We start from the raw sequence: 14585 nt of genomic DNA, 5'->3' as shown, positions 1-14585 counted from the left end.
TGGAAGCAGGAATGATGAAAAAGAGCAATCGCCTTTGCTGGGAATCGAACCGTAGATCTATGGAATACGTGCCCAGCATGCAGATCACCACACCATGAAGGCATGCCAAGAAGGCGGGAGAAATACCTTATAATGTGATTAAATTCCAACTTATTTTTATGCTGTGTTTCAGCTCTTGTATTATACTCAACTAAAAATATTAAAAATCTATATACAGACAAACATTAAATAATTCTTTTTTTACCTTTTGCCAACCAAATGGTAATGCAATTGATTCAGAAACATTATTGTTATTTATGATAACAAAAAAAAAAAAAAAAAAAAAAAAAAAAAAAAAAAAATGAAATTTGTTTAAAGCTTTAAATTATAATAAAATATTTAATTTGAAGATTATTTCACCAAAAATAAACGTTTTGTTGACCATAAAAGCATCCATGTTTATAATTCTAGATATTGTCACATATCATTATGCAAATTAAATTTTTTTGGTATCTGTTATTAGAAACAGATTTAGAAATTTGCAAAAATGCATGTATACACATGTACATACATATATTTCCAAATCCGGTCAATAACAAAAAAGTACTTTTTTAAAATTGTAAATAAATGGAGCTACATTACCTAAAGTGACTTATTTTTAAATTTAAAAATTAATTTTTTTTGATTGAATATTTCAGTTTGAGCGAAGTTCTGATTTGTTTAATGAGTCAGGGTAATTGAGATTTTGCTATCTTCCGAGTTTTGGGGTTTTGTGTATTGTTAAGTGAAATTTTTTTTTTTTTCAGAAACTTTGTGACAACGTGGAATTTGTTTTGTGAAATTTTGAAATATGATTAAGAAGAGTAGTTTTGTTCTGTACTCATTGAGTGGGATTTTTCTGTTGATTACGGGTAGTTTGTTTTGAATTTACTAGTGAGTTGTATTAGTTTTGTTTTAGTTAGTGAATTTCTTTCTTGGTTGGACTTAATGCAGATTTTGGGGTTAATTCTAGTACTGGAGTAAGTTTTGTATTGGATTATAATCTTGATACGTGTGGAAGTGGAAATTTCATACTTAAGAGGAGTTTCATTTTTGGGAGAGATTTTTGTGAAGAATTATGGTTTATGAATTTTGAGTTTTCTTTTTGAAGAGTATTTAACTCCACTATAAGTTATGTCTTGCCTTTTAATTATTAAGGTTGTTTTCAAGTTTTTGTTTTGTTCTCTGGTGAACTCGGCAAAGGTTCGTAAAATGTATGTTCACTGAAGCTTAGTGTATGTGGTAGAATTTGAGTTATAGGAATTGATTTGTGAGATTTTTAGAGATTTTGTTTTAGATTTTGAGTTATAAGTAGTTTTTAGTTTAAGCACTTCTCATGAGAACTTTGCATTTGTTGCTTGCAGTTGGGTCTTGCTTGTGAAATTGTAATGTCCTGAAAGTTGGTTTTCTTGTAATACTTGCACTTCATAGTTGTTCTTGACCACACACCAGTAAAACAGGAACTTGTTTCTAAGAAGCTATTGTTGTATCTCTTTCATTGCGTTGGTGTTCAGAAACGTTTCAGTCAGGGCACTTTTCTTTCCGGAATAATGGATTCTGTGTTCTCTTTTAACGTGTCTGGAGTTTTGCTTGATGCGTAAAGCCATGGGTCTGTCATTTGTAACACAACGCTTTTCTCAGCTTACATGGACGCTGTAAAGTTATTTTGTTGGGTAGAGGTGTTGCTAAATACTGTTACTTAAGTTGCAATTCCCCTTTTCGCAAGAGTTTGATGCAAAATAGATCTCAATTTTTGTATAAATTGGGGGGGAGGTATTATTTTGGACACTTTTTTTATTTTTGTGGGAATTTTTATTAGCGTTCTAGTAAAAGTCCAGCTTTCATTAGTTTGAAACTTTCTTTTGTGTACTTAGTTGATTTGTTATGAATTACTGAATTTTTCTTGGTTGTCTTATTAAGGAGACTCAAGTATGTTGTTTACTCACTAGTGATTAGTTTGAGGTTGGAATATTATAGCTTAGCGACACTTCATTCTTGCTGTTTGATTTTTCTTTGGCTTGATAAAATTTGTATTGAAATGCTTTTGAATTTGTTATTATTTAACTTCACGAATATTTTCTATGAAAATTTGGTTTCCATATCACTGATCTCAATGCCCATTTCAATTGTGGCAAACTTTTTACAGTATATTTGTAGTTTCGCTTGGATGTGTATGCGTGTTTTGAAGCATTTGTTTTGGCACCCATACAGGGAAGGGATGTTGTGTAGATGATATCTGAATTTTCTGTTGAGAAAAGTTTACTTTTTATTTAGGAAAAATTGGAATTGAGTTAATTCTTTGGATTAGTATTTTAATTTATTAATATTCCATTATCTGAGTTTTACATTTTGGAAAACCTGTGCTTCAATGATATTTTGTTCTTTTATTAAGTTTAACGGGCAAGACTTCACATTTTTTGTGAAAGATTCAGAGAAAGACAGTAATTCTGCTGCATCATTCTTTTCGAATATTCTAGAAAGAAATTTCTTTGCTTTCGGTTGCTAGGGGAATAGGAGTATGTGACGAGGGTCAAGGGTTAATAGTTGTCTTACGAGGAAAGGTGAAAAGGTTTTGCGAAAGAAAAGGTCTATTTTGGCTCCAGGTCTTGACTGGCTTGCTGATAGGCTGTTTTGTGCAAGTTGGGGAAAAAGGTGAAAATGTTAGTCTTGATGGAGGGTGCGAAGTTTTAGATTTTGTGGTAGCCTGCTTTGCGAGAGTGTGAATAAGATTTTGCAGTATAGGTCACTTTTGTCTTCACTGTCTTCAAGGTAGGAACTTCCTCCTTAATTTAGTGATGTGGTAAGTTTGCTCTTCAGTTGTTGTTAGGGGAAGTAACTTCCCCTAACAACAACTCTCCAACTGAGCATATTTTTCGAAATTTGGAGAAACTGGGCTAGTTTTAGTTAGCTTCGGAAATAAATGTTTTTTTTTTTGAAATATATTAAGAGAAGAATTTAAAGTACTTAAATTTTGGCCGAAGTGTCTTCAGGTGAGTTGTTACTTCTTCATGCGCTCTCTCTTACCGTTTTGTGACCTGAGGTGACATGTGAATGTTTTAATATCTTTCCTGCAATTAGACGAGTCTGATATTGGCCTTCTATGAAATTCCTGTCAGGAGACAATTTTCATTCTTAAAAGTGGCGAATTATTCCACATGTGTTGATCAGGATATGAGTCTTCTATTTCACCAATTGGGAAATGGTTGCCGACAACGGTTGTGTGATGCACCGAGTGTGTACAATGATGGTGTCTCATGCCTGACCTGAGAAAGGAAGCTGGTCCAGAACTCTGATGGTGATCTGATCTATCCGATTGCATCTGAGACTGACAAGCAAAAATTTCCTCTGCCATATTCTAAGCAGCTGTTTTTTCCTGTTTCTCTACAATGGCAATAATTAAGAATGTGATTATGGCAATAATTAAGAATGTGATTTGGCTGAAATGCTAAGTCATATTCTTAATTATTTGTGTTAGACCTGTTTTTTTAATTAGTTAATTAGCCATTCACCTAAAATATAAAAAAAAAAATGTATTTCTAATAAGTTATGGTTGACCCTGCGATTGACATACTAAGGAAAAATTTGTGGGGTACCCCTTATCTTTAATATCTTATATATAATAGTGTTCCTCTCAGTAGATTTTTATTAATTGTTAAAAATTTCATGATTTTTTAAAACTTAATTCTAATGATTTTTTTTTTAAATTTGGTTAACAGAAATTTAATTGTAATTAGAAAAATAATTGAATAATAATCAAAAAATTCAATTGAAACAGAAATTGGATAATAATTAGAAAATTTAGAAAGTAAATATTAATTAAGAATAATAGCTATGAACTTTAAATAATTATTGGTGAGATGGATAGGATTTATGGATTGTATAAGAAAGGAATAATTGTAATACATCTTAGCTTTTAGAGAGGAAATAAATCTGCCAATTAATATTTAATATGTGTTATGTTTTCTTATATATTTTTTAAATGAAAATGATCCGAAGATTCTAAGGGGAGAAAGAGAAGAATCCTTCAAGAAAAGTTCTAAGGGAAAAATTTATTAATCCGTGGACTGATATTGACAATTTTAGTTAATAGTTTAAATATTTCTTAACATGTTGACTGCCGTGGGGGTCACCGGTGTCCGGTACTCGGCTTCAGCGCTATGGGTGCCACTAGTGACGCAATCAACAGTAAAATGCATAATTAGAGTAAATATTGATACTGGTAAATTTTTAAATAGTACTACTGTTACTGTAATGGTTTGAAGAATAATAAATTGTAAAAGTTTAAATTATAAATCGCAATAATTGTCTAAGTGCCTTGGGGGTAGCTGGTGACCCCCACCATGAAAAATGCATTACACACGATTATATAACTCATATTATCTTCTGTAGATAATATTTCAACATAATATACATTGCATAATAAAAATTTCAAGTTGGTGTCATGGGCAAATAACATAAAATGCACGTGGCAGTCAACGTGTTAAATATGCGAGTCAAAATACCACTTTGCATGGGTTTCAAAAAAATAACAAAATTATATTTTTATTAGTGCACTTTCAAAATTATACTAATCATTGTTTTAACTGAATGCATGTGATAATTAACTTCAGTGAAAAATTATACATTAAAGACATTAATATGAAGTTTCACAAGTTTTCTGGATTACTTAGATCAGTGGCCTCAAACTGACGACTTGAAGGCTTAATTCGAGCCCTGAAGCAATTTTACATGGCCCCTGAATAAATATCCATAAATTAATTAGCATTCATATGAAAGGAATTTGAAGAATTTCTTCTGCCATATTCTGAGTGGATTTTCCAATTATCAGCCTGTACAATAAAATTTTTATGTCTTTTTCCTCCAACGACTTGAGTACAGTATTGGACCTAGATTTGAGGCTTCCTGAGGAGCAAGTTCTGGTTTTGGATGGCTAAGTGATAAATACCTTTCCTTCTTTTTCTCATAAATTCATGCCAGAAGTTCCTATGGGTCCTAGTAATATGTCACGAGTGCTTAAATAAATAGAAATTTAAAAATAATGAAAAAAAAAAAACTCTTTGACCTGCAGAATTTGTTTATTAACTGTTTTTTTTTTTCCTGTTTCTTTACTATGAATGGCAATAATTAGGAATGTGACTTGGCTGAAGTGCCTGCATTTGTGTTAGACTTTTTTTTTTTTTTTTAATTAGCCATTTACCTAAAATGTGTAAGGGAAAACATGCATTTCTTATGAATTATGGTTGACATACTAGGGAAAAATTTGTGGGGTACCCCTTCACTGTTAATAACTTCATGTTTTTTTTTAAACTTAATTCCAATGATTTTTTTTAAAATTTGGTTAACGGAAACTGAATTACAATTAGAAAAATAATTGAATAATAATTAGAAAATTGAATTGAAACAGAAATTGAATAATAAATAGAAAATTTAGAAAGTAACTATTAGTTAAGAATAATAGGTATGGACTTTAAATAATTATTGGTGAGATGGCTAGGATTAATGGATTGTATAAGAAAGTAGGTAATAATTGTAATACATCTTAGCTTCTAGAGAGGAAATAAATTTGCTGATTAATATTTAATATGTGTTATGTTTTCTTGTGTATTGTTATTATCATTTACCCAAACGTTTTTCATCAGCACGGTCCTGGAATAAAAATAAAACACAACGCAAAATTCACTCCTACATAATTACGATCAAAAAAATTTTAATTTGGTTTGTACTTAATTCTTATGATTAACTTAGGCTTTGATTTAGCTGAGTCTCAATTATTGATGTACATCTGGAAAAACTATAATATTATCTTTTGGTATTATTTGCATTAAATTTATATTATTACCTAATTAGTTTCGGATTCAGCCAGTTATGTTGTGGCCCAACATTTACAGTTTACATTACACAAATAGCTGTCTTCAAGCATAGAATACTTATGCTGCATAGAATGATGAATGACAAATTTTAAGTTATGATGTTTTTACTTAAAATGATCACATTTGTTTTCCTTCCCCTCAATCTGACATGGATTAAACTTCCTCTCCCTTTGAAAGTCATATAATAGTTCAAGTTTTATATAATTTTAATAAAAAATATTATACAAACAAACTGTTACAATCAGAAATTATCTGATTCATTCATAAATCAAATTCCGAGACAAATAATTTGAGAGATATTTTGTCATTTAGTTTTCTTATATTTCAACATTAATTTATCTAAAAGTTCTAAACAATATAAATTCTATATCAGCTGCAAATTCAGATTCAGTTTTAAAATATCAATTTCCTATTTAAAATAAAATATAGAAAACAAAAATAATATGATAAAAATTACTTTTCATGAGCAAAAAATATATCAAAATAAACATACTACTCACTCCTATAGGTAAGTATTGTATATTTGCTTTTTCTAATTCATGAGTAATACCAGAGCTACCAAAAACATAAACTTTTTTCTGAAAATTCCTGGACTTCAAATAGCATGGTACACAGTAAGATGTGGAAATAATACTATCCTAAAAAATAGAAAATTTGACATTATGAAATAGCTCTACATATTTTCTGACTACTGTGGGAAGGAGAAAAAATTACCTTTTAAAGAATGAAAATACGTCATCAAAATTAGAACTCTCTTCTGTGAAGCTAAGAACTGTGATATAAATTATAATTATTTTTTTTTAGATTCAGATCTGTTATGCTTTAAAAATACTGAATGTCTTTCCAAGAAATTTTAATAATTATATCGAGGATTTCAGCTGCCTATTATAAAAACTATATAACTATTATACTTAATAACTATTTGCTTTTTATTTATATAATTTAAAGTAAACATATGATATAAATGTAATTTTCTATGGATAAATTATCAATTTATCCATAGAATATCCAATTTATCCATAGAATATTATTTAAAATTTGTCCCAATTCCGAAGACTTCTTGAAAATGTGTAAAATTTTAATAGCAAAATATTAATGTTCTGTTATCGGGACCATGTCGAGAAATGTATGTATGCATGCATGTATATATGGATGTATGTGTTCACATGTATCTGTGTGTGTGCACATACATACTATACATGTGCATACATACATACACTTCCTACACCTGGTCCTGGTAACAGAACAGTACCTATTAATAATTAAAAATAATTTAGATTTATACCTTTTATTTTATGCATATGAGTAGAAATTTAATTTTAGTTTTTGCATGCTTACTTAAACAGAGTTTTTACTAAACCATCTTACTTACTATAGACACAGTTCAACTGGTAGTTATGTATTAATGCAACCACCTTGGCGCAATTTAGCAAATGTTTATAGATGAAGAGGTTAAACTTTAATTTTCACTTATCGGGTGCAAATTGGTGGTATTTCTGCTTTTCTTTAACAAAGATTCCCAAGCTATTATTCCCAAATTTGATATTTATCGTAAGTCGGCAAACATTATCAACATATGAAAAGAAAACATACTTTAGCAATTTAAATATACAAATTTGAACTATTAAACAAGGATTATGTGAAACATTAAAAAAAAAATTGCGTTCTTCTTCAAATCTTTCTGTAATGTTTGTGTGCCATTCTTCTCCTGGATTACAGAGCATTCTGTTTTCAGTTAAAAAAAATCACAGAACTCCAGAGACATGGCTTCATGCAACCCTTGGCAACAGCGGCTATCAAGGAAACCCATTTCCTTGTTGTTTCCTTTAGAAAATTTTCAGCAAAATTCTGTATTCTTGCAGAAATTTTTCTGCAGTTTCTTTCATTGCGGCCAAATTCCACAAATTCATATTTTAAAACTAAGGTAAAAAATTTATTGATTTGTTTATAAAAACCACTGGAACTTGGAATGCAACAAAAAAAGCGGCTAATCTTTGAATATGGTAACAGGTAGTTTGGCAACATTTTGGTAAGGCGATAAAGGTTACTAACTAGGATTTTAGCAGTGTGCATGGATAAAGTCAAGAGTGTGCGCAATGCCATTTTTGTGCAATTCTGGGATGTTTTTTTAAGTGAAAATAGGTCGATGTGTACATGGATACCGTGTATGTGCAATTCTTAAAAACGCTGTAAGCAGTGGGCGATTCTGCGTTTTGTCCCAATTTCGCACCTAATCTTCGTCATGATTAAGCACTTTTGTTCCATAAAAGTTCTAGCATAAGCGTAATTCGGCTAGCAGATTGTTGGAAAAAATGTTGAGTTTTTAAAAAAAAAAAAAACATGCCTTTACTTCGTGAAAACAAAAATGCTGTCCAAACAAAAACTAGCAGGTTACTGTAGCAGGGTTGGTCGCCAAATTTTCACCAAAAAATTGCCATGTTACCAATTAATGGTTTGGTTAATCCAAAGATTAACCAAAAAAGCATATGAAAAATGGCAGAGTTGATTGACTAATGGATTGTTATGAGCATGGTTGCCAGAGTTTAGCACATTTTGAAAGTGTAGTGACTTCCACTGAGGTCATTACATTAATATGCAAGTACTGTTTAACTAATATAACTGAACTTATTCTAACTACGCATTCTAAGGAAAACAAAATGATAAATCGGAAGCCATTTCTTCCCCACATTGAAAATTAGTCACCAATGAGTTTGCGAATGCTCTTCAAAGTCACTTCACAACGTTTGGTGACAGATAAGATCAGAAAGTACCTATAATTCTACAGGGGATTCTAGATTTTAACTACAGAGTAGATGCATAAGATAAATTGGAATTCACAGGATAATCTTCCCTACAAAATAAATAAACATAAAATCATAAATGCATAATTTTATGACATTTTTAATATTCCTTTTACTATTGAAAATACCTCATATCATTCAATTTCTTTAATATGCATAAAACATAATTTTAAAATGCATAAATCAAATTAGAAAATGTATAAATACAAAAGAACTGTAACTCAGAATTCTTACCAAGGTAGCAGGAAAACCCAACGATTCACACTTTTTCAGATATTCCTCTCGACTTTTTGTACTATTATTTGTCACATAAATGATGTGTTTTCCCTGAAAAAGTTACACAAAAATCAACACATAAAAATATCAATAAAAATAGCTAATTACAAAAACTCAATTAAAACAGCTAATTACAAAAAACAAAAAGATTGAAAGTCAATCTTCTTTCAATTAGAATATTTTGAAATAACTGATAGCTCTTCATTAGCAGTACCTCATAGCACTACCATAGAAAACAACAACATTTTCTATAGTAAAAATAAATCTAATTTCTAATATTCTACCTTTGGGGTTTCTCAAAATATCATTTCACACTTATTACAATCTAGATCCGTGTTTCCCAATGTGGGGCCCACGTCCCACAAGGGGGCAATGCAACTGTTAAGGGGGGGCAATTCGAAAATGGACTCGTCCAGAGTTTAAGGGGACAAAGGACGTTCTAAATATGTTTCATAAAGTCAAAATTTTTTTAAATTTCATTTTTTATTCCCCAGAATAAAGAAAATTGTAAGCGATGTATACATAAAAAAGTTTTTAAATTGCGGTGCATTTTAAATATTTTATAAAGAATTCTCGCTGTAGACATGGACATTTAAATGCTTTTAAATAACTGACACATTCTGCTTTCCAGACGTTTCTCACACATTTCAGCCAACGAATTTATTTTATTTTTTACTGTAGGAATAGCAACCGGTATATTATTCTTTCCTTGAATGGCAACAGTAGCTGCTTTCAGCTTTGTTTATATTGATCTTATATTTATTTCTTTCAGCCCTTAGTTAAACGAGGGGTGCAAGCAAGAAAAAACGTTCGTCGGTATTCGGAGCCATATTTAAAATTTGGTTTCATACCCGGTCCATAAACGGTCAACTTTTGTCCTTTTATGCCAATAATGCCTGATCAACAAATCAATGAAACTAGGTCGTCTTGAGGCACATTTGAAGGCGAAACATAATGCTGATATTAATTCAGATTTGAATTATTTTCATACTTTAAGGAAAATTTTTGAAAAAAGAGTAATATTAAAGTGTCTGTTTACTGCTCATAATGCAACTGTTAATCGTGCTCTTGAGGCTATTTATCAAATTTCATTACTCATTGCTTAATCTGGGAATATAGGGGAGAATTTAATTAAACCATCAATATCAGCATTTAAAACTTCTAGAAAAAGGTGACAAAGACGTTAAAGCTATGCCACTAAATAACAATACTGTTTGCAGAAGAAAGATTAAATGAGTGAAGATATTGAAATACAACTTGTTGAAAGGCTGAAAACAAGAAAACTTTCGGTGCAAATGGATGAACCAACTTTGAGAGACAGTGAGGCCGTACTTGTAACTTGTGTAAGATATATTCATAAAAGAGATTTTGCCAAAGAAATATTCTGTAAATCATTAGAAAGCACCACTGCCTACAAAGATATTTATACTACGCTAAAAAATTATAGATATAAAAAATATATCAATAAAAATATAATACATCTTGTACTGCAGATAGTTTTCCTAATATGATGGTTGAAAAATAAAATAAAGCACGGAATAAGAAAAAGCGTTGCTTAAAATTGATAAAAGATGAGAATCCAGAAATGCTTCTTGTGTATTGTGTTATTCATAGAGAAAAGCTGCTAGCTAAAAACAATTCGCCTGTTCTAAATGAAGTACTAAATTCAGTTATAAAGTGTATCAATGCTATTAAAGCTAGGGCCAAATGTGAACGTCTTTTCAAGTTTTTTTTATGAAGAACAAAATGAAGACAATATGAGACTTGTATATCACATTGAAGTAAGAAGGCTGTCGAAAGGGAACTGCTTGGAAAGATTTATGGAACTATTTGATACTCTTAGTTATTTTTTAAGCGACAAACCTGAAATGAAAAATCCATTAACAGATGATTACAAGGCAATTGTGAGTTATTTAGACAATATCTTTGAAAAATTAAATATATTATATAAACAACTTCAACGAGCAAATAAATCTTATGATGCAAAAGGAAGATATTTGGTTTAATTACCTTTGTTGAATTATGTCAGGCATATATTATTTACCACAACAATTTTAAAACGTCTCATTGGCTCCAAAAATGTGACGTGACTACCATTATACTTGTTATTGATACCGCAATACATGTTATTGTCAATCATCTGATTTTTAAAAGATTTTGTGACTTAAAACAAAATGATATTCCAAATTGGATGATACAGCCAAAGCTAGTGGATTTGGCTGATATTTCAAATATGCAGTAAAAAGAACTCGCAGAAATGCAAAATGCTGAGTCAATTAAAACTTTATTTAATATGAAAGGAGCGATGGCATAGCTTTGTGAGGAAATCAGAATCAGATATCTAAATGCAACAAAATTTGCAAGAGAACTATTGTTACCGTTTCCATCTTCATATTTTGCTGAATGCGGATTTAGTGCCATAAATGATTTGCTGCTGTAAAAAAAAAAAAAAAAAAAGTTGGATATAATGAAACCGGAGACTTGAGACTCAAGTTATCTACATTGGAATCTGACATAAAGTTTCTTTGCAGCAAGTATCAAGCGCAAGGAATTCGCTACATTTAAATAATAAAAATTACTAATACTTAAAATAAAAAACTTTCACTAAAATGAGTTTTTTTCTTGAATTTCAGTTCTTCATGTTTTGAAAGTTCACTTACTGTGTTTGCTCACAAAATTTCGTTATCGTTTCTGCCTAAAAGATATCATTCAAGTTTCTTTCGTGAAAATTTCAATTTTTAAATATTAAAAATTATGTAAATGCTAGGGGGAGCTTAAAAATTTTAGAGAGTATAAGGTGGGGCATAGCACAAAAAAGGTTGGGAAACACTGATCTAGATAATATTCTAAATGAGTTACCACCAAAGAATGCATGTAAGTAACCACAGAAATGACTAAATTGCATTATACTCTTTTCTTTAAAATGCCATAAATAAAATTAATTACCTATCTTACATCATAACTTTTAAAATATATTAAATATGACACTTTTTTGTGAACATTAACAATAAATGGAAATATATTGTATTTAGTTGCATAATTTCCCAAAATATTTTTTCCTAGTTCCATATATTGAAAATTGACACGGGAAAGTTAAATGGTGTATGAAGTTTTTTGAATGATAGAGAAAGAACATATATGATTAAAAGAATGTACAAATGGATGTACTACTATTCTTATTAGTTATAACCTTCAGAACTATTTTTTTATTTTATTATTGCTACTTATTATGATATTAAATAATTTAATATGTCATGATCAGTCTGGATAATTTCTAGTATTTCCAACTGGAGAAATTGTGGATATGAGGAAATATGTTAGTACATCACAAGTTTTTAAAATGTACATTAAGTAAACTAGGAAGAAGACATACAAGCAGAACATACAAGCAGAAAGATACAAATCGATATGGTGCTACCTTGTTTTCACTCCAGAGTATTGCAATTTTGTAACACATCTTAAAAAACAGAGATTCATTTCATATATGGACTATCTTATATTTTGACAAAAATAAGATTTTCAGTAAGAACATTACTTCTCCAAGCTTTAAAATAACATAATGTTAATAAAGCACTTACCATTTTTTTCAGAGCTTGTATTGTCTCAATAGATCCTGGAATTGGAACATTACCCAACCACAGCACACCTAAACATTAAAATAAATATATATATATATATATATATATATATATTTAGTATTTTCTTTGAGCATATTTAAAAAATCCAAATTTTACCTGCAATAAATATTACACTAGAGTTTATTAAAAACTCTATCATCATATTTTATCTCAATATTAATAAAAATTAGATAGTAAGGAAAGATAGTATCTGGCAAATAATGATACTAAGTGCTCATCTCTGTTTTTTTGTACCCATACTTACTTATTTCAAGATGCAATATATTCTTCTCAGACATGAAAGTCCTCATTACTATCAATAAAAAATTATGAAAATTTTTATTGATATTTTTATTGATCTTATTTTCAGTTGTTAATTGTATTCTCAAAACTTTCAAGAGATGCTTGATAGGTAAGTTAAGAATTACCATAATGATCAAATGTTTACACATATTAGATTATCTTGTAATCAAAATGTTCAGAATAGTTATTAAATTTAACTTTATTGTGATAGAAATAATTCAAAAATATATTTTGCAGATCAAAGTTTGTTAGCATAATGTTTGGTAAATAATACTGTATGGAAAATATAAAAGTACTGCATAAAAAAGACAAAACCCTCTTACTTTAAAGAATTTTCCATTAAAAAAACTCTTTGTTTTATGAAAAAAGAAATAAAATAGATTTGGCTAATTGACTTTAAACTATATACGTGACCATGTTTTCTAACAGAAAGAAATTTATTGAAATGCATTAAGTATGAACATTATCTAGCAAAGATTCCATTGGGGGAGAAGAAAAAAAAAAAAAAAAAAAAAACTTCAGTTAAGAGAAAATTTTCAAGAAAAGTAAATCAGCAAAGATAAATTGTTACAATACTGTACATCACAAAACCAATATAATTAAAGATATGCATATATATAAATACCCAAATATATGAGTTTATTCAGTAGCAAGCCAACAGTGCTTCTGTGAGGGTTTTTTTTTTCCTTGTTAAATTTGTCTCTAACTGATAAGCTTCTTGTTCTGCACTGATTTAAAAAAATAATTTCAATTTAAAAATCAAACAAAAATTATCAAGAGAAAAAATTGCTGAGTTACCTTGCAGTGCCTTTACAAAACAAATTACTGCTACAAAATAATTATAAAATATAAAATAAAAAATGAAATTGATGGAAACCAAGTGATTTTTAATGTTTATTATCCAAAGGCACAGGCCATGGAAGAAGTAATATGCCCCAGGAGATGAAAGGATACAAACAATTTAAATTTATATCAAAACATGAAATAAAAATAAACAAGTTTTTGAAGTTTTTCAAAATGGAATATAAAAAACTGCATAATTAGTATATTCCTAACAGCACAATGAAAGCTAAAGTCATTACAGTCTATTGCTATTAGCAGTGCTAAAATTAAATAATCTTTTAGTTCAAAAAACAATATTTCTACAAAAACCTCTTCATAGCATGTTTCAGATTTAAAGATAATACCCTTAATCGGGAAACCTTTTTTAACGCTAAACCTAATGCAAAAAGTTTTTGTAAATCATTGCAAGAGCTAAGGAAATAATGTGTAGCAGTTTCTACCATAGCTTGCGTTGCATGATTAAATTCATTCATTATTTCAGGTATTTTCTGTGATGTTTTGATACTTTTTTAAAGACTTTTTGTCAGTGCACAATCATTTGTATTTCTTCTTTTTGTAAAAAGAAACATATATTTTAAAAATTACGACGAATTTCTAAAATAAGTGATAACTTTTTATCACCGATACCCACTAATTTCTTAGAATTATGAATTATCAAAAAATAATTTAATCATAGTAGCAGACATTTATACCATCACAGTCGGTTAGCACATAATCAAATGACTCAAAAAATCCTGATGATATTACAGATTCATCAACTTTTTTACAAGATCTCGATGGCATGATTAATTCCTCACACTTTTTATTTCACAGCCCGGTCACCAAAGTCACGCTAAACGGAAGCGGAAACGTAAACC

The 14585-nt window shown here is 29.6% G+C and overlaps 1 protein-coding gene across 2 annotated transcripts in view; it reads right to left on the bottom strand.

Annotated features, from left to right (window-relative positions):
• The window catches only part of LOC118194040 (phosphoglycolate phosphatase-like), a 26735-nt gene extending 12150 nt beyond the window's left edge, over positions 1 to 14585 (bottom strand). The window contains exons 1-5 of one of the 2 annotated variants that reach the window (XM_035365224.2): positions 14421 to 14562; positions 13511 to 13613; positions 12544 to 12611; positions 8924 to 9016; positions 6389 to 6526 (exon numbers count right to left, since the gene is read on the bottom strand). In XM_035365224.2, the coding sequence (XP_035221115.1) occupies positions 6389 to 6526; positions 8924 to 9016; positions 12544 to 12611; positions 13511 to 13613; positions 14421 to 14423 (405 nt within the window). In that variant the 5' untranslated portion in view covers positions 14424 to 14562. Of the gene's footprint in view, positions 1 to 6388; positions 6527 to 8923; positions 9017 to 12543; positions 12612 to 13510; positions 13614 to 14420 lie in introns of both variants that reach the window. The other variant, XM_035365225.2, reaches the window with a different exon arrangement.

The sequence above is a fragment of the Stegodyphus dumicola genome, chromosome 2, assembly GCF_044657685.1.
Source record: "Stegodyphus dumicola isolate Sdum_Otavi_A_Nest chromosome 2, ASM4465768v1".
NCBI classification, from domain to species: Eukaryota; Metazoa; Arthropoda; class Arachnida; order Araneae; family Eresidae; genus Stegodyphus; species Stegodyphus dumicola.
This window is presented reverse-complemented; position numbering and strand designations above follow the sequence as displayed.